Here is a 20,959-nt window from a genome sequence, read left to right as displayed (position 1 = left end):
AAATAGATCCGCTGGATACGAGGCATACATATATCTCATATTTAACGCATCCAATATAAAAAAAAAACACAACCCAAACTTCTAATAATAATAAAAAAAAAAGACACAACCCAAACAAAACCCAATAGAGATGTGGTATTAGATTAGTATATATGAATATTTCCAAATATGCCAACTCATTTTTTTTATAATTTTTTTAATGGTTAATGAAGTGACTATTAATGAATTTATATTTTTTTTAATGATTAAGGATGTTTAAAAAATATTTAAAAATAAAATAAAATAAAATAAAAATATTTTAATCATAAAGGAATTACATAAAAGTAAATCTACAAACTGACATAACTTGATATAGTACATCAAATTATAAAGTTATTTTTATTGTAAAGCAGATTTAACGCATGACGTGAAATCACGTCAGTTTGTGAGTTTACTTTTATATAATATATTTATATCTGTAGCAATTTTCAATAAAAAAAAAAAAAAGAAAGAAAAAAACTATTTACACTAGTATTGTCCATATATACTTATCTTTTGAGCCTTGACCAAGAAAACAAATATAAGAGAGTAAGAAGGAACGTACATATTTATTTCATGATTATGACGAATTGATAGACATGTTTAATTATTTTTGAAATTCTTACTAATTTTATCATAGTAATATTGTAAGACTAATTTTATGGGTCTAGACACTCGAAAACTGGAGAGAGAGTCATGATATATTGATTCAAGATTTTTACATCCAACTTCAAAATTAGATTTAATATATTTCCCAAGTTCATGCATGAGTCTAAAGATTTTACCTGTGTAGGCCTATATCATGAGCTCGTAGATACTAATAGAATGTTTGATGGGTTGAGGCCTTTTCTTTCTAATGTTCAAGAATTGGTGGGTCACATCACATACCTTCTAATACTCGGCCCATATTGAGTGAGTTCAGTGACAAAGTTGGTAGATATTATCGCCTCGGTTATATAAATTATCTTATTTTATTTTATATTTATATTTATAATTTTTTAAATTTTTATATAAAATATAATAAATAATCAAATTTTAAAATAAAAATTATATTAAAATAATTATATATATTATAATAATATTTTATTCAATTTTTAACTTTTATTTGTAACATCTAAATGAAGTCCTAGACTATATTTAGATGTCAAGATCATTTCAATCTATCTCAAATCAATTGTGGTAGTAATGATGAAATCTATTACTTTTTTAATTTTTCATAAAAAATCAAAACTTATCAATTTATTTTATACATTTAAATATATATTTTAATTTATTTACATTTAAATATATCTATTCATAAAATACTACTACTTACTGATCAAATAATCACCTCAACATACAAAAGAGCCAGATTATCAGCTACACCCAAAATCATCCCATCTTTCACGAATAATGGCTAATTAAGTTAAATACGTACTTGTGACTATGTGTACATCAAGCTGTATTTCTTTCTTTATTTCCGGTTACTACCTTTTCAAAAGCTGTATAAGCATGAGTTAATTAATGTCGCAAACAGTTTGAACGAATTTGAAAAAGGAAAAACAAAAAGAAAAGCCAAAAGTGAGCTTGCATGCATGCTTGGTTCCCCCTTGATTCCCATTTTTACAGACAAGCTAATATTAGAGGGAATTTCTTGACCAAATTACAAGCAAGAAGACGAAGAAGAAGAAAAGGTTGAAAGAGAAAAGAATCGGTGAATAACTAGCTGGGTCCTACAAAAGTTTGTATTGATTGATCTGTTCATGTCGATATATATGTACGTACGTGCAAATTATGACTATGGAAGAGGACGAATATATATATATATATATATATATATCAGCTTGTGATTCCCCCCACACGTGTGCACTGAGGCCAAACTCCTTATCACTTTCATTTCTATCTGTTTTCATGTACGATGCCTTTGCTGCATCGTTGTATTGAGATTACTTCGAATATATATATATATATATATATATATATATATCTCCTCTGGGGCCAAAGCAGCTGGCTGATGATTATATATTAAGGGTCACCTCTCCTTTTGGTTTTTACCCATATTGGCATCCTCCTCTTCATTCTTACTGTGGGGAAGTTAACAACTGTATCTTCCTCTGCCTCCCAACTGCAGCTTGGAGAAGATCAAAATTAATATATATTCAAAACTCTTAAAATATAGTACGCGTACTGCATGCATGCCGAGGTATATATATATATATAAATGCAACCCTAGCTAGCTAGCAAACCCTAATTGTGAATTGATTTTGGTCTAACCCTGAATTGTTGAAGACATTATTGGATTATTATTTATTGGTAATTTGTTTAAAACAAAGGAATTAGTCAATGGAGTACTAGGTAGAACAATTAACACATGAGCACAGATCATGCGGTTTTTCCATGCTGATAGCTAGAGCAGAACATCTAGATCGACTAGATTAATCGGGACAATATTCTATGTTGAGTTAACTATAGATTGACCATATATATAATATATATACATTTCGAAAGATGTACACTGCTGGCTGGCTGGCCTGCTACGAGGATTACAGGCCCATGCACTTTATGGAAAAAGATCACGAAGACATGCATGATCATATAAGAAAAGGCATGCATTAGGATATAAGTTTGTTCGAGAATCGTACTGTTTCGAACCGGTCGAATGTTTCTTAATTGGATATCTCAATAGATTTAAAGAGAGGTAATGCACAAACTCAGTGGTCCAAAATTAAATGAAAAATACTACTTTATCCATTCTATTTATCTCTTCATTTTGACACTTTATGTATTTTTTTTTTAAAAATACTTAATAATTAAGAAAGTGACTATTAGTATATTGATATATTTTTATATTTTTTAAAAATATTTTAAAATGATAAAAAAATATAAATAAAAAAATATAAATAAAATTTTAAACTAACAGTAAAATAGAGCGGTCCACTGTGAGCAGCACCGCTCTAAATTAAATATAAGTCCAAGTGAAGTACTCAATATCTTATGCTGCATACATCACTATCTGAAAATCCAATTGGGACATGAGGGTCTGTACTGTCATGAATTAAAATGTATGTTAAACATCTGCATGCATGTGATGGCCTCTCTGATGGTGTCTAGCTACAAGGCTTTAGTAATTTTGATCTTATCCATGGTACTCATGATCCTCTGCAGTAAATTAAAGATCATGTATCTGGTAATGTGCATCCAGACAAATTAATCTTGACCGGTTTGTCGCCTGTCCAGGCCCACTTGGAAAAATCTGTGGAATCTATTTTTATTTATTTATTTATTATTATTATTATTTTGGCTATGTTTTGTCTTTAATCATGTGCAAAATTGTAGAAACAAATGCAGGTTGTTTTGGTCGCGACACTACGCGCAAAGGTCAAGGACTTGATCCTCCTCCGCCCATTTCTCCCGTACTTTAAGGGTAGTTTTAGGTCTGTTTGTATTCGTAATTTATCTCAATCTATTTCAATTCATCTCATTTTATTATTATAATTTTTTTAAATTCTCACACAAAATATAATAAATAATTTAATTTTTTTAAATTTTCACATAAAATATAATAAATAATTCAATTTTTATTTTACTATTTATAAACTATCTCAATCCATCTCAACTCATTTTTAAATCTAAATCAGTGATATTTAATTTGCTTTATCATGTACAGGACCGAAATTACTTTTATAATAATTCATTTTTAATAATGTAACATCCTCTGATATTATTGTAAAATGATTAAATTGGGGGGAAATTCTCATAATTATTACCTGAACCGAGTGACCAAGTGGTGTAGGAAGATGGAAGCTTCCAGCCTGGCTAAATCAAGGCCTGGACACAGCCTTTGGCCACCTCCGAAAGGAGTGAAATAATTACAAGTAGTGCTCGTGTCTTTGTCCTGTCCGGCCCCCCAAATTAAATCCATCACTAAAAACCTAAAATTTAAAGATATAACAAAAGATGCTATAACAACATGATTAATTAAAACATTTTTGGAAGAAAAACACTTGATTATGGTTCATTAGGTATTTGGGACGAAAACGGTTATTTATTACGAAAATAGACTCATTTCCATTGCAAATATATGGTCATTTCGATCATAAATAATCGATCACAAATAAGTATTTTTTTTATAATATTATGTCTCATAATTAATTAATTAATTAATTAATTACCTGCCACCTCCATGGATTGAACTTGTAAGGCCAGTCGTAGTGATTTTCATCCAGATGAATCGATCTAAAATATGCGAAAAAACACCATCCTTTTGGTATCAAATACCCTTTTATCTCTACGTCTTTCATTGCCTTTCGCATCACACCAATTATAATGTTTCCCATCCTTAAGGTTTCCGTAATCACCTATAAATTATTAAGACAACATCATTTATTAATTAATTTAATTAATTTCCTAATTTCTTGATGAGCTTTTAGAAGATATATTATTATTATATGTATATACAAGTAGTACTTACGGTTTGTGTAAATGGCAATGATAAGTAATCACTCCAACACAAAGGCTGTCCAAGCTGAGCTTTGAGTTTTTTCAGCTCCAAGTTTTCCTCCTGACAATGATGATCAGATATTTAAGATCAACACTAATTATTTAGATTACAACATAAGAACTAACTAAATATATATAATAAGTACTAATACATTGTACCAATATTTTTTAATACATGCATGTACATGATATATATATACATGATAAGCAGTCACACATGCAAATGACATCTCACTAACCCAATAATATTCGGGCCAACCAATTCATGTCGATGCACAAGCTAGCTAGCTATCAATATTAGTATACGCATCCTATAAAGAAAGTTATATTTTTTTTAATATGGATCTCATGTTTTATTCATTTATTTTAAATTAATTACGTGATGATTATACAATTTAAATTATAAATATCTTTTTTAATATATATAAAAAAATACTATTCCTACAAATATAGATATAAATATATATATATATATATATAGCTATTAGCTAGTCCGCTTCTACTATTAGACCTTTGACAAAATCAATCCAAAAGGACTCGGCCTAGAAATGACAAAGCGATATCGAAAATGACGTACACCTCATGTCTCATGATGATGATCATCATGTACAGTACTACTAGTACAAGTCATGAAAATTGAATCACATGATCTCGCAAATTTGGAAAAAAGCAAGCAAATTGCTGAAATCAAGCCGAATGATAGTAATTCTGAGAGCATAATTTGGTTATAAATCCATTAAACGGAAGAAAATTAACTTCGTACGTACGTACCGTTAATTGCTGCAGAGCAGAGGGGCAATCCGAGAGGTATTTCACTGCAAGAGTCATAAGAACCGGCACTGAATCCTCTCCTGGAATCATCATGTCAATTATGTTATCTGCAAGTAGATCGTCCGTTAATTGCTCGCTTGAATCATTGAGTAAAACATCCAACACATCTTTTGGAACCCTGGCCGAGATGCCATTTTTTCTTCTAGCTTGGATTATATTTTGTACCAACTTAGCCACTTTCTTCTTTGCCTGAAATTCATCATGCGATCATTGAGAAAATGAGAAATCAGTAGTATGCAAATTACAAATTATAGGCAAGTTATAGACTAATTATAAATTACTTTCATGCCTTTAGTGATCGATAAAGCTGAGTTCCCGGAATGTTTATGGGTAAAGACATGAGTCCAGAGATGAATTCTTGGAACTGTTTCTTTAGAAGCTCCATTTCTTCACCTGGATCCAAACTAATCAATGCCTTGACAAGTACCTGAAACGCAATCTGGAGAGGCAGAAAGTCCGGCCGACTAATTCTTAGTTACCTTTCAAAAGTACTAGGTAACGTAATAATTATGAATCTAATTCTCCCGACAAGTACGATTTTCATGCAGAATTGTTATGAATCACACCACATAGACAACTGGGTTTCTTAATTTAAACCGAAATCATCTTCAAACTTGTGTAGGAGCAAGGGAATCATTCACACCTGGACGATTCCTATTCATGAGGCTTTTACTTTCTTATAAAACATGTTAAACACAGTAGAAGAAGCCATAATATAGATCTAATTAAGAGAGATGCATGGCATCTTTTGTTTTGTCTCGTGTCTAATTAGAACTCTCACCTGATCAAACTTAGAAGAAGCAAAATATAGCTAGATTAATCCAACTTAAACGGCAGGAACTAGCTTCCCTAATCCGTATAGATTGGCTGAGAGAGAGAGAGAGAGAGAGAGAGCTAACGTTTTTGGCTTCATCTTGTACGTATATGGGATGGTCATCTTTCCAAGTTTCCATCGATTCCTGAACATACTTGTGCATATCTTTGGTAATTTGAGCCTTGAGATGTGGGGACTTGAAGAAGGCTCCAATAAGTCCATGGATTTTCCTTTGTAGGCTCCCATTGATGAGTAAAATGGAAGATTCCCCCATCAATTCCGTGAGAGATTTGGGGTAAGACGGCACAAAAGTCTTTGCATCACTTTGAAGAGCAAATTTACTCACTTCTGCATCCGTCGAAACAATGGTCGGGCTTCCAAATATATGTGACTTAAACACCTTGCCATATCTGTAAAAACCCAAAGAATATTTATTACTCACATCCCTTTATCATCACCAGCAAAATAAAAGTATTCTTGTGTTGTTAATGCACAAAAGAAGTAACAAAACGAAAACAAGAATCAACAGTGTCTGATTACATATATGGTGGTTATACTAAAGCGTAGATTTGAATGTAAAGCTAAATCATTAGGAAATAATACAAGATTTGACGCGGGTGCAATTAATAGAGAGTAATGATCTGGGTACTGCTTATGCTAATCCCACTTACATGCGGCAACGTTTATCCATGAATGTCTCAGGGCGGTCAGAGTAAGCACAAGACACAAACTCAATTGTTTCCCCGATAAAAGGCCATCCAAGAGTCCCTAAAGGAAGTGTGCTTCTCTGTAACGATCTGAGTCTAAACCTTTTCCTATAGAGAATCATGGTGGACAAGAAAATTGCTGTCCCTAACACAATCCACATACTCATGTCCACCATGGATAAATTTCCCGCATGCACGCTCTCTCTCTCTCTCTCTCTCTCTCTATGCTTTGCCTTAAGTATGCTTAATCATGGTGACTACAGCCATGACTAACATTTTCGTGATGAAAGAACGAGCGTGCATGCGCACGCGTGCGAAAGAGAGAGAGAGAGAGAGGTTGGGGCCAAGCTAATGTAGAACATGGAATATTTGTATTGGGACAGGCATAGATTTGGAAGAATTGCCTTGAGTTGTTTTCTATAAGCAGGCTTTGTCTTGTTGCTGGGTTTACCTAAGGTTGGAGGTTTTCTCTTATATTCTCGTTTTTTTATCAACGGTAAGAACTGTATTCAAGAACATTTTTTTTTATCATAATAAAACTTGGGTTTGAAGCTTAGCCGGGTTTTATGGATTGATTGGCAGCCAGACCCAGAATATCTTTTATCTGAGACAGGACAACTTTTCCTACTTATTCATGCAGTCCGATCAAAAAGTAAGACTTCAGTTTAAGATAACGCTAACTTTTGTCATTTTGACCAATAATCCAATTGAGTAGACCATATATACAGTAACCCAGAAATGAAATGAGTAATGTTATTCATCATTTTAATTTTTATCATCTTCTCATCATCTCATAATATGATATTAGATGATTTGAGATTATTTATTATATTTTACTTACGAATTTATCATCTAATATCACGTCATGAAATAATAAGAAGGTAATAAATAAATAATTAATTAATAAATTTTTTCGAAATGAAACAGTGAATACAACATATCTGAGTTTTGATATTTCGGTTGGGTTTCGGTTTCAGTATCGTACATTTATGCTGAGGTTATAAAAAGTACAGAGAGCAATGACTAAGAAATGCTTTCGAGGATATTATGATAAGTTTGTTCAGAACAGAAATATACTAAGAGTGAGAAGCCCCCACAAGTGCATGATTGTTCTTGTGGAGTCCCCCCACCCCCCTTTGGCAGTGGCAGCTGGGCGGCCTCGTGCATTCATGTGAGATTCAATAAATCCAACCACAATCCTCCATCATCATCTCTCTCTCTCTCTCTCTCTCTCACACAGACACACACACAAATACAGAGAAGGCCAACCTCTCATGTCACATTCATTCCCCATCATTTTCTCATTTTATATGGTAGAGGCCACATGTATCTCCACCTCCTTGCCAGGAAAATGCTGTTAATCATATCTAAATCTCTTAATCAAAGCTGAAGAGTAATTGGCCATACATTTCTATGAGCACAAAAATGGTGCCCAAATGTGAAGTAAATTCGCCATTTCAAGATCTCTCTTTGACCGTTTCAAAATAATATTAAATTCTCAGAAATGGCCCATTTCTGATTGCTTATGTTTTTAAAATGCTAAGCTTCCATTCCTCTGCTTTTCTTTATCTCTTTGTTCAAACTACCTAACTTATGATTAAGTATCTTGCTTAAAAATTTGTACTTTAATCAAATATCATCATTGCATCGTATTGCTTCTCTCTCCCCCACGCTATTGTGTTTGTTTTTGAGTTTTATTTATTCATTCAACCATATCTATGAGAATCCTGAGAATATTGTAGATATATTTATATATTAATTGAAAGGTCTGAATTTGTGAACCTTCAGATATTATAATAATATATAAATTTAATGACCTATGTGTAATTTTAGAAGAGGAAAGCTTAATTGGAGCCTGTTTTGGGAGTGGTAGTTTGGTGTTGGAAGCTTGCAAGTGGTGGAAAACCTTTTAGTACGCCTGTTGGTGTTGGAAGCTTGTGGCCTGTTTGGATAGTGAAAGTATTTTGTTTTATTTTATCATTATAATTTTTTAAAATTTTTATACAAAATATAATAAATAATTTAATTTTTTCAAATCTTAAATTAATAATAATATTAAAAAATAATATTTTAATAATATTTTATTTTATTTTTAATTTTAATATAAAATCTTCTCATTTTATCTTACCATCCAAACCGCACCTTAAAGCTGACGGTTTGCACAAACTTGGAAACGTCCCAAATAGAGCAGTAAACGAAACAAAAATCAAAGGAAAATATTCCTTTCCTCATTACTGTCTTTCTATTTTGGTCGTTCAGGAACAAACACTTGGCCTAATTACTTTTGAATCCCTAGTCCCGACCCGGTTTTCATAAGCCAACAGATACAGGCAGATATGACAGGAAAAGTTGCATGGTTCACATTAGGGTATAGAAATTACAAAGACAACAAAAAACTTTCAAGTGAAAAAAGATGCTTCCATGTTATTTCCATCTTAACATAGGGTCTATGTTTCTGATAGCTCCATAAAGGATCTAACTGTGTCGTAGTCGATTCTTCTTGACAAAATCATTTTCTGTTTGCAGACTTTCAGCTTGTTTCAAACTTTCCCATAAAAATTATAGCTTGTTATTTTCTAGGAATTCTTGTATTGCACTTAAACAACAATGACTTCAAGAACATGGATGGAATTAGATGAAGTTTTTAAAGATATAATTCAAACAGAGTTGGGAATCCATTGATATTCAACATGAGTATAAACTACATTCAATGTCAATTAACATGGAAAAAGGAAACCAAAAGATGATACTTTCTAGTCGTCTCTAAAGTTGATAGTGAATGTTCAATACTTAGATACTCGGTATAGATTTTGCTCGAATAAATTGTTTGAGAATGGCTTTCTCTTCATCAATGCGCTTTTTTTCTTCAGGATCTTTTGTTTTGATCTTCCTTTTCTCTTCCAATAACCACTTGAAAAGTTCGCGCTGCTGATCCTCTGGAATGGGTTCCCTTGATTTCACAGCCTCTGTGATGGTTGGAAAGGGTAAGGGTTTTTCAGGAACAAGAGTAGTTGTTGCAGCCTTTGTTGAAACAGGCGTCGCCGCAACCTCTTCCTCTACATCTGTCTGTTTCTTCTTTGTCCTCGTAACGAAGTACGCTATAAAAGTTCACACAAACCTCAAACTGATAAGAAGCACGTTAAGGGCACTATAGATAATTTTGTCAAGTGACTAAATCAAAAGTTTCAAGACAGAAATTCACTAACTTTAAATAAATAAAAAGAAACTTACACTAGAAACAGAGAAGAAAAAGTCAGGCCACAAAACTATGAATACTTCTCAAACAAATAGAGGACTAAAACATGTTAAGAATATATTCCCTTCATAAGAATCTATTCATTCTGCTTACATGTCAATGTAATGAAACAAGTTTACCACCCTTGAAGTCTTCTTGCATGCCTCAGTGACCTATCTCAAATCAGCCCCAGATACCAGACATGATTCAAATATGATCGCCTGATGCAGGTCCTATATGTTAAAGCAATCAATATTTGCTCAGCAATTAGTTAAGTAGGCGAGCGAACTTGGGGCAAACAAAAACTATTTTTAATCACCTGTACTATTAATATTTATTTTCAAGGAGTACTCTTTTGAGCTCCAAGACAAAATCTACAACCTCTAAAATGTTTATACACAAGGCACAGTGTTTTAGCTTCAATTGCTGGAGATTATTGCAAGATCTGATTGAACTCTGGCTTACTGATGTTGAAACTAGTAGTTTATTCTCTTCTACTCTCTCTCCATGGATAGCTCAAACACGCCAAACAATTGTGTTAAATATGAATGTGCCTTTGATCATTGGGGGTTTAGAACGATTTCCTCAAGACAACCTTTTACATTACTCTTATGTTCCATGGATTTATGGATATTCAAGTTCAGTAAAGTGGATGTCCAAAAACATGCAGAACTATTTTGGATTGTAGGATGAAGAGAGGTAGAAGTTATACATTTTAATGATTCAGGTGTTTCCATGAGTCCTAATACATGGACAATAAACAAGCATGATGACTAGATGAATAGTCCCAAATCTAACATAACTTTTTTTTTTATAATTAATAAGAGAAATTTTTATTCCAAGTAAATAGACATAGCCCAAGTACACATGATGTATACAAATGAGAACACCTACTTACAAGCTAAAACAGAATATAACCAAAGCAAAACATTACAATCATTCCCATTCCTTACAAGATTCTTCACCCAAAAGCTTAAAGTACTAAGGAAATACTCCCTAAGTTCCCCTATAGAACGTTCACAATTGTCAAAGCACTTCCATTCCTCTCTAACCATAAACACCAAAGTAAACACAGGGGGATCATCTTCAACACTGCAGTGCTGTTACTTCTCCCCTCAATACCTTGCCAACATGCAAAGAAATCTGCCACACGCATAGACATCACCCATAAAATGCCAGCCCTTGCAAAAATCTCATTTCACAATGATGTCGCTACCTTAAAATGAAGAAAAAGATGATCAATAGACTCACCTTCATTCTTACACATAAAACACCATTCAATCACCTGAAAACCTCTCTTCCTCAAGTTGTCTGTGGTTAATATTTTCCCAAGGGACACCAGCCAGCAGAAAAAGGCAACCTTACTAGGCACCTTGGCTCTCCAAATACATTTCCAGGGATAGTCTTTGATCCCATGACTGGTTAACACCTTATAAAAAGAACTCACAGAAAATCTGGAATTAACTGTATGCGCCCACAGCAGACTGTCCTCCCAGTTCTGATCAAGCTTCATCTCATATAATCTTCCTAAAAAATCAGAAACTTCACATACTTCCCAATCCTGCACATCTCTAATAAATTCCACAGACCAGCAAATCAAATTGTTAGAAAAGTGATAGGAATCAGCCACTGCAGCCCCTTTGTCTCTAGCAATCCTGAAAAGGCTAGGGTAAACAACCTCAAGAGGTGAATCCCCACACCAGGTGTCATGCCAAAAATAGATATTTGCCCCATCCCCCACCTTGAATTTGGAATTCTTGACAACGTCCCCCCATCCCAGCTGAATAGACTTCCACAAACCCACCCCAAACATCCCTCTAACTTCATTCGTGCACCAATTCCCCCACATCCTCCCATATTTAACATCCATAATATTTCTCCAAAATGCATTACTATCATTACTGTACCTCCAAAGTCATTTCCCAAGGAGAGTTTTGTTGAAAAGTCTTAGGTTGTGTTTGGATGTTGAAGTGAGTTGAGTTGAGTTGAGATAATAAAATATTATTAGAATATTATTTTTTAATATTATTATTATTTTGGGATTTGAAAAAGTTGAATTGTTTATTATATTTTGTATTGGAATTTGAAAAAGTTGTAATGATGAGTTGAGATGAGTTTGGTAACCAAACTCACCCTTAAATTTCGCACTCCCAACCCTCCACAGGACACCGGAAGACAAACCCTTTCCAACTCACCAAATGAAACTTTCTTTCCTCCCCATTACCATCCCACAGAAAATTCCTAAAAATCCTCTCAATTCTTTTAGCAACCCCAACTGGTAAAGGAAAGAGAGAGAGGTAATAAGTAGGGAGATTAGTCAATGTGCTCTTAATCAAGGTAACTCTTCCACCTTTAGACAAATATAATTTTTTCCAGCCAGCTAACCTCCTCCTAATCTTCTCAATCACCCCATCCCAAATAGAAACTAAATTGTGAGGGGCACCCAAAGGTAGTCCAAGGTATCTCATAGGTAACGAAGCTACCTTACATCTCAAAATATTGGCCAGATCCAAAATATTCTTGACCGTACCCACTGGAACAATTTCAGACATGGAAAGATTAATTCTTAAACCAGAAACAGCTTCGAAACATAACAGTTAGGCTCTACGAAGGTGATCCCGATTGTTATCACACAGAATCAAAGTGTCGTCTGCAAAAAGCAAACGTGATACTGAAATACTATCCTGAGTCTCATCACCCACCACAAATCCCAACATAAATCTTCCTTCGACAGCCGCCTCAAGCATACGACTCAATGCATCCATCACTATTACAAATAGAAAAGGAGATAAGGGATCTCCTTGCCTCAAACCCCGAGAGCTGTTAAAAAAGCCAACCGGATTGCCATTCACTAATATGTTAGATTTACCCAAATCTAACATAACTAAGTTGCTTTGAAAGTTATTTTGAGATGACTGGCACTTTTTTACTTACTGTTTTTCTCGTGCTACAGTGCTACCCATATATTGTAACACAACTCACACTCTCACCACTTATAAAACAGGAGCAAGAGCCATGAATTACCATTCTCAAAGTACAATGTTTACTTATTAACCCCAAATTCACCACCACTCTTCCGCTTGAATTCCAATTCAGATCTAAAGGTCATCACATTCTCGCACCATTTCTAGACTTAGGAGAATCATATATCCCACAGAAGCCCACCACTGGAACCCCTCTTAACACATTCCCTTTCATCCATAACCATTAATCAGCCTCCCACCCATAGAAGAAAAAACATCAAATGTCTCATGATCATAAAGTGAACCAATTAATGAATCCTCGGAAAAGCGAGACGACAGAATATCCGCCAATAACAGCATCAAGAAAAGCACTCAAGAAACTCAAAATTCAGTCTTTCAAGCTGAAATATAAAAATCAATTACACTATTTTATACAGAAAAAACAAAACACTATATAATACACTTATGTTTATTGGAAATTGAAAAAAGAAAAAGAAACTTTATCACATGGCTGAAGAATTGAAGAAATGGACCTCCAACAGCAACATTCACAGCCAAGAGCATGGGCCAGACAAACTTGTAGCGCCGAGCAAATGACTCTTTTGGGGGCTGCTGAGGAGGCGGAGCTGAAGACTGAGGCCCCATTGATGACGACGACGACGATGAAGGGAACTCCTGGGCTTTCTGTTGCTGCTCTTGAAATTGTTTCAGTTGCGCTGTTCACAAAATTCACAAGCAATCAATCAAAAGTCAGATACCAAACCCCGCAAAAACAATAGCAGGAGATTTTTTATGGCAGATGACAAATCCATATGTGTATTTTTTTCAGAAACAGAAGGCAAAATTTGAGAGGAAAAAAAATGAAAATTTTGTTTACCCTTTTTGGGTTTGTTGGTGTAAAGCTTTGGAGCTTCGCTCATCGTTTTAGCTTCACTTTCTTGATCGCCAATCTACTTTTGTCACAGTGACGCTCTCTCTTACCAAAAAAAAAACATACAAAGCTGACGCTTCTGATTCTTTAATAAACCCACTTGTTTATGAATTTGGCTAATTTTCTTAACGAAAAAAAAAAAAAACCACCAACAACAACATGTAATTCTTAAAAAACGCTCTGCCCATTTATTTAACGGAAAATATGAGACATGAATTACTTTTATCGAATTTTTTTTTTTATGAAAAGTACTAGTTGTTGTCATTTTAAATGACATCATTTCATTGTTCTCGCATCAAATGATTATTAAAATAATAATAAATAAAAAAAGCAAATATCACGTTTGTTTTTTAGAAGAGAAATATATAGACAATTTCTGCACAAAAATGATAATTTCATAGATTGCAATTTTACAACATCTTTCCTCTGGTCGATGGAAGAATCGATAAGTAATTAGATTCGATCAGAGAATGTTGTAGGTAAATCATGATTTCTTTATTATTTTTTCTCTTTCTTTAAGCAAGTTATCATCAGCCAAGCATTTGATAATGAGTTTCCTCCATCCTCAGTAACAAAATGAAGAAGAAATAATACCAAATCGAGGGGGTCAGGAGCGCATATAAATGGATTTGTGAATAAGAAACACAAGTTTCGTATATTCATGGCAATCAATGGGAGAAAAGAAAAAACTAATACCAGGCTTGCAGAAACTGAAAACAGCAAGTTTGAGAAATGTGCTTGAAACTAGAAAGACTATTTTTTCCAAGTTCTATTGCATTCGTCCTCAAAAACTTCAATTCGCTGATATAAACAAATGTTTGTCTTTCACGCTCGAATACAACCTACAGTGAATGGAGAGAGAGAGAGAGAGACCCTAAAGTTAGTCTCCTAGGAGTTGACCAAAAAATCAACAGGAAATGGAGGTCCAATGGACAGACATGGAAACTAAACTCCTGCCCTCCAGGCTCCAGTCACACAAATCATCCTTAGTTCTGCCACACCAAGTACAACGTGCCAGGCTTCGCCGCTTGTAGCGAAGCTTTTCTCCATAGCCATCAAGCTCATAGTTGACCTTCATTAATTAGTTCCAAGAGCGACCACCACCATAACCCCTCCCCCGATCTCGGAAATTCCCATGACCTGATTGATTGATTATCAATGGAAACATACTTTCAGTAATCAAATTCATTAAAATAAATGCAGATCATGCGCCCACAAGTGTGGGGATGGGTGGGTGCGTAAAAGAGCGTGTGTGTTCTCCAAGATCAAGCTAGTCAACTAACCTATCGGGGGAGGTGCACCACTCCCCATTGCTGCCAATTCAGGACTGACCTTCTGACCAGCTTCCTCCAGTATGCTAATGAGTTCCTTCGCAAATCTGGCATTTGAAGCTGTGAAGAAAGTGTATGCAGTTCCTTTTGCCCCAGCCCTTCCCGTTCGACCAATTCGATGAACATAGTCCTCAAGTGAACCTGGAAAGTCGTAGTTTATCACATATTTCACGTCCTTCACATCTGCCACAAAATGAAAGCACATTACACGTAAAAGAAATGTCATAGGCTCACAACATCACTTCAGAAGTTCATTTTGAATAGAGAACCAATAGCCCAACAGAATTCTGCTTGCATGCCAGAGTATACACAGTCTAGTGGTAGCACGTATCAACATAAAAGGTCAGATGAATAGTCAACAAGTATTGAGTCAATTATGCCTGTAGGGGAGGAATAAGAGGGCAATATCCATAAGCATGAAAATAAGTTCTGAAATAGTCATACAAGCAGCATCGATGTGATAAATAACCCGAACTTAGATAAAAAGAATGCTTGCAGTACAATTTACAGGCAACTAATTACGCAAGGCAATAACTAAATAGAGTTTGTTATAATGAACAAGCAGCAGCATCTGGAATTCCGGATGGACAAATATACAGATGAGCGCAAAAAAAAAAGAAAATTAAAAATAAAGGTGGGCCCCCAATAGATAATACACAACAACAAAGAGCCACAGGAAATGTTCTGCATCGGTTTTTAATCAACGAAAGCAATATTTTTTTTTTTTTTTTTATAAACGAAAGCAATATTACATAATGCTCAAACAAAAAGGGCATCCCTACTTAAAAGGTAAACACAATTTCTTAAACAGGATATATATTAGGACCATAAAGCCATCCAATAAAATTGAGAGAATGCTTAAACAGGGTTGACAAGAAGATGAAGATATGGAGATTTCTTTTCCTCTAAGAGAAGATGATTGGTGCTGTCAATTGTTGTTACAACACAATTTCTTTTACTGAATGTAAATCTCTACAGAGTCTGAGAACAAGCATTTATTTTTTTATCTTCATACCTAAACCACGAGCTGCAACATCTGTTGCAGTCATTATAGGACTCTTGCCAGCTTTAAACTCCGACAGGACCCAATCCCTTTCTGCCTGACTTTTATCTCCATGAATTGAGAGGGCTGGCCAACCATCCATGCGAAGCTGCCGAGTGATCTGATCACATCCTTTCTTTGTATCCATGAAGATCAGTATCCGGCTGCCATCCATGATATCCTCCAGCAACTTCACCAATCTTGAAAATAAAGCTTGTCAGTAACATGACCACATCAAATCCCATATGGCATATTGAAAAAAACTGGAATCTACAAGAACACAATGGCAATGGTGCTTACTTGTTATATTTCTGATTCTCAGAAACAATGTCCACATGCTGGCGTATGGCATGGTTAGCTTTCAAATCCGAAGACCCTATTGTCACCTATACAAAGTCCAAGATAAGAGACAATTAGGCCCTATTTGGATTCAGAGATGGTTTCATCTCATCTTATCTCATCATTACAACTTTCCCAAATTTTCACACAAAATATAATAAACAATTCAATTTTTTCAAATCTCAAAACAATAATAATATTAAAAAATAATATTTTAGCAATATTTTATTCAACTCATCTAAAACCATCTCATCTCACTATCCAAACGAGCTGTTAAATAATCACACATATAGCACGATAGATAGAGCTTTGAAAAGGGGCATAACTCCAGAACTCTAGCAATAACAAACCAAGCCATTATTGCAGGAAAATTACCCATAGTTTCAAGATAAAAAGTGGAGGTACCAAAGCAACAGAACACAGCACCCTCAAAAAGCGGAGTAAAATGACATATCATCACTAGAATTACATAAATTAAAAGTAAAATAAAAACCGAATTGCATTAAAGAACCCCATACAAGAGATCCCACTATATGGTAACAAAACCAAGTTCATACCTTGTACGGGTTGTAAAGGAACTGCCTAGCAAGTTGTTCAACCTCCTTAGGCCAGGTGGCACTCCAGTATAAAGTCTGACGGTCTGGGCGAATCTGCATAGAGAAAAACATTAGAAGGGAAGAAAAGGTCCCATTGCATTGCCATTGATATGTGCCAATGGGCTAGCTGGTATCTTCCATATGTTATACTTCTATCACTTGCCAAGCATATGCATTATCAATGTGATCAAAAGCAATCAGTTCCCCAGAACCAGGCCATTCATCTATCTTCTCAAACATATAGATGACTGGTTTATCAAGAAAGAAATTCAAACCTGAGAAACAAGTTTTCGAATTTGAGGCTCAAAACCCATGTCTAGCATCCGGTCTGCCTCATCCAACACAAGATACGTAACCCTCCGCAAGTTTGTATGATGTGATTCCAACATATCAATCAACCTCCCCGGTGTAGCAATAACAATTTCAACACCTGATCCAGAAACAGAATAAATTCAACTTTAACGTCAATAAGAAGAATAAGCAATTATAATAACCAAAAACCTGTATATGAAAGTAATAATTAATGGCTAAGTCATCTCACATGATAACTACCTACAACAATATGGCCCACATTCATAGAAATATAAATACAATAAGACAAGTCATTTAGAACTTAATTGGCAACCTACCTTTCTGGAGATCACGCACTTGAGGTCCCTTCGGAACCCCACCATATATGCACGTGTTTTTAATCTTTGATGATGCACCAAATTTAGTTGCTTCATTTTGTATTTGGACAGCAAGTTCACGTGTTGGAGCTAATACTAACACAATTGGGCCATCTCCAGGAGCTGACAAAACAATATGGAAATTAGAGAAAGTTATTCTCAAGAATTGCAAACAGAACAGAGGCACATAAAGTTCAGATTGAAAGATTCAATCAATCCAAATTTTATGTCCTTACCTAGAATTGGCTGGGCATTAACATGGACAATGGCAGGCAACAAGTAGGCAAGTGTCTTCCCTGACCCTGTTTCAGCAATACCAATGAGATCACGGCCCTCCAAAGCCATTGGCCATCCTTGAGCTTGAATAGGAGTGGGTTCCACAAAGCCAGCTTTCGTAATCTCTTGCATGACATAATCTGTTGTGAAGAAGGTACATCCAAATAAGTAAGCAATTCAATTTTTTTAATAGGCACCAGGTGTCTGGGAACAGCGTCTCTCGACTAATCCCGAGAGTGCACAGGAGCAATTCAAATTGTCTCATCATCCAAAATAAAATTCTGCAAATTGAGGTAAGGTTCACTAAATTTCAACAAACGATACGGCACACTGAACATAGACGAGATAATTACGAGTTCATATAGCCTGCCCTCTCCAAGCAATATCTAGACGTAATTTCCATAAAAATGTGTTGCTCATATTGTTGAAAATACAAAAGTTGATATGCTCTATCAACTCCTTTACTTTTTTGCTACGCATCGCCGCTTTGTTATTCCTTTTCTAAAAGTTTCGAAGGTAGGGCAGGCTCTGGCTCAGGAGCAGGAGAAAGGTTGAGATCAACAAGCAGTCATTGAGAAGGGCTGGTGCTGCTTCCACCGCCTCTGATGGAAAGAGGCAGGTTCCCCATTGCACTATTGCAGATAGAATCAAATCCATTAATTTTAGAATTGATGTCTGATCAGTTCCTCCACCTTTGGCGGTTTTCTTCCTTGGGATGTAATTGAGGGAAATGTTCACCAATACATACGGAATGCATTTTCATTCCAATAGGTCAAATAAATGCAAGACAGATGCCAAAGGTTTTCTTTCTCGAGATGAAATTGATGGGAATGCACACCAATGCATACGGAAGTGCATTTTCATTCCTAATAGATTGAATAAATGCAAGACAGATGCAAGATATCGAAAAAGGTTCATCTGATGTCTCTATGTTAAACATATACAAAACCTCAAGCAATGAACAGAACCAGTTTTTCTTCAACAAGCTACCTGGAAATCCAATATCACGAAAACTCTTGACAGGTTTTGGAACATCACGGCCTTCAACAGTAATTTCCCTTCGTTTTCGATACTCATCAACCTCCCTGTCCGACATTGCTGCCACTGATGGCGACTCGACATAGAAGTTCTTCTCAAAAGGAGTCAACCCATCCAAATCCAACTTCTTCGGTGGCTCCAGACCAACGTAAGTATTCCTGCTAGATGAGGACCGAACTGAGCCACTTTTGCCTGCAGACCCACCGAACCCCGAATCGCTAAAACAACAAAAAGTTAGTTAAAAAAATCCAACCAATTCCAGAAGTGGTGGCTACTGTAAGCCGGAAGAAAAATCCAAGATTCACAGAATTAATATCCAGAAAATAGGTCAGTACTTGACAACGGGTCACTGGACAAACACATCTATATGGCATACTACAAATCTGAATGAAATTCGAACAAAACTAAGCTGTTCAGTAAAATGGTCGCGCTCAGAAAACTAACACGCAAAACTTGGAGAGAGAGAGAGAGAGAGAGAGAGAGGGGGGGGGGAGGGAGAGTTAACTTTGGAGTCAATAGAGATAGTTAGAGATGGAGACAGAGAGTGCAAAACTCATAGTCACCGAGCAAAATTAAATTTCACAAAACAAGACTGTACTTGATAATTAGTCATTGAGTAAATGCCATTCAGACACACTCCAAAAAAACAAAACAGAGTTTTCATTTGGGCCTAACCGAGAGATAGAAGAACCAGAATCACTGAGTAAACCTAAAATCCATATTACAACAAGAAACCCAGAAGTTTGATGTATATAAATCAAGTCCACCCGTAAATCCAAGCAAAGCAAAAAATAAACCTACACAATAGATTAAAGGAAGAGATATTCATAATAAGTGGGGAAAAAATTTAATTCACATGAAATGAAATTAGAAGAAATTACAAAAAATCAAACGAAGCTCGCGTGTAGTTTAATCCCGGTAACGCATAAAGGTAGGCACGTAGTACTGTATGTATGCGTGTCTGAAAGAAATGAAGGTGAGACACTGAGAGTTACCTTCTGCGGTCACGGTAGGATGTGGGGTCGCCGGAGCGGCTGTCATAGCGGCTCATGATGCGAGTGTTTCTACCGGTGGTGAGGTTATCAGACTCTGAATTTTACAGAATCGAATTGGGAATTTGCTCGGGGGATTCGGAATGCTAAAGAAAGAAGTAGAAGAAGCAGAAGCAACAAGCTGGTGCTCCGAGGAAAGTAGACCAACGAAGGGGGAAATTAGAGCTTTCCGCGGTACGCTAACACGACGCCGTTGTGTATCGAGTGCGGAGAACCTCCAGCAATAAGATGACAGATGTACATTTCAGAATACTGTACGCATTACTTCAAATTTATTACAAGTTGACGTGTAATTGAAAAGAGGGGTGCTGGTCCGCTGGACCGAAATTTCACATTCTATACGTTATTTAAAAATATAAAATTTTATTTTTTTATCTTCAAATTTTATATTTTAAATTTCATAAATAAAAAAATAAAATAATATATTTTTAAATTATATATAGAAGTATGAGATTTACATATAAAGTTTTTCAATTAAAAATTGAATATATAAGTAATTTTAATGACATGTTATTATTTAAATGGGAGAACCACACATTAAAATAAGATTTATCATTTTATTTAAATATAAATATATTAATGTGTATATATGCATGTTTAAATATAAGAATAAAAATAATAAATTATATATTAATGTGA

At 35.1% G+C, this 20,959-nt stretch overlaps 3 protein-coding genes across 4 annotated transcripts; all 3 read right to left on the bottom strand.

Moving 5' to 3' along the window:
• Positions 1 to 1,595: 1,595 nt before the first annotated feature.
• Positions 1,596 to 7,215, bottom strand: LOC109007914 (3-epi-6-deoxocathasterone 23-monooxygenase CYP90D1-like). 2 transcript variants are annotated; one of them, XM_018987814.2, is made up of 8 exons: positions 6,814 to 7,215; positions 6,228 to 6,552; positions 5,618 to 5,767; positions 5,269 to 5,517; positions 4,469 to 4,558; positions 4,170 to 4,355; positions 3,765 to 3,892; positions 1,596 to 2,122 (listed from the first exon to the last, which is right to left on the bottom strand). In XM_018987814.2, exons 1-8 carry the CDS (start codon positions 7,023 to 7,025, stop codon positions 2,023 to 2,025), a joined length of 1,440 nt encoding a protein of 479 aa, XP_018843359.2. In that variant the 5' UTR covers positions 7,026 to 7,215; the 3' UTR covers positions 1,596 to 2,022. The 2 variants fall into 2 exon arrangements, with proteins under 2 accessions (XP_018843359.2, XP_018843360.2); XM_018987815.2 differs by lacking the exon at positions 1,596 to 2,122 and having other exon boundaries at positions 3,777 to 3,929.
• A 2,275-nt stretch (positions 7,216 to 9,490) lies between these two features.
• On the bottom strand, positions 9,491 to 14,052 carry LOC109007919. The gene is made up of 3 exons (XM_018987828.2): positions 13,925 to 14,052; positions 13,581 to 13,763; positions 9,491 to 9,947 (listed from the first exon to the last, which is right to left on the bottom strand). Exons 1-3 carry the CDS (start codon positions 13,965 to 13,967, stop codon positions 9,640 to 9,642), a joined length of 534 nt encoding a protein of 177 aa, XP_018843373.1. The 5' UTR covers positions 13,968 to 14,052; the 3' UTR covers positions 9,491 to 9,639.
• A 664-nt stretch (positions 14,053 to 14,716) lies between these two features.
• On the bottom strand, positions 14,717 to 20,537 carry LOC109007912 (DEAD-box ATP-dependent RNA helicase 20). The gene is made up of 10 exons (XM_018987813.2): positions 20,264 to 20,537; positions 19,221 to 19,486; positions 18,191 to 18,370; positions 17,916 to 18,077; positions 17,562 to 17,716; positions 17,248 to 17,340; positions 16,652 to 16,737; positions 16,325 to 16,551; positions 15,262 to 15,492; positions 14,717 to 15,118 (listed from the first exon to the last, which is right to left on the bottom strand). Exons 1-10 carry the CDS (start codon positions 20,317 to 20,319, stop codon positions 15,060 to 15,062), a joined length of 1,515 nt encoding a protein of 504 aa, XP_018843358.2. The 5' UTR covers positions 20,320 to 20,537; the 3' UTR covers positions 14,717 to 15,059.
• Between the last annotated feature and the right edge of the window lie 422 nt (positions 20,538 to 20,959).

Source organism: Juglans regia, chromosome 12, assembly GCF_001411555.2.
Source record: "Juglans regia cultivar Chandler chromosome 12, Walnut 2.0, whole genome shotgun sequence".
Lineage (NCBI taxonomy): Eukaryota > Viridiplantae > Streptophyta > Magnoliopsida > Fagales > Juglandaceae > Juglans > Juglans regia.
Note: the sequence above shows the minus strand (reverse complement) of the source record. Positions and strands in the feature narration are given on the sequence as shown.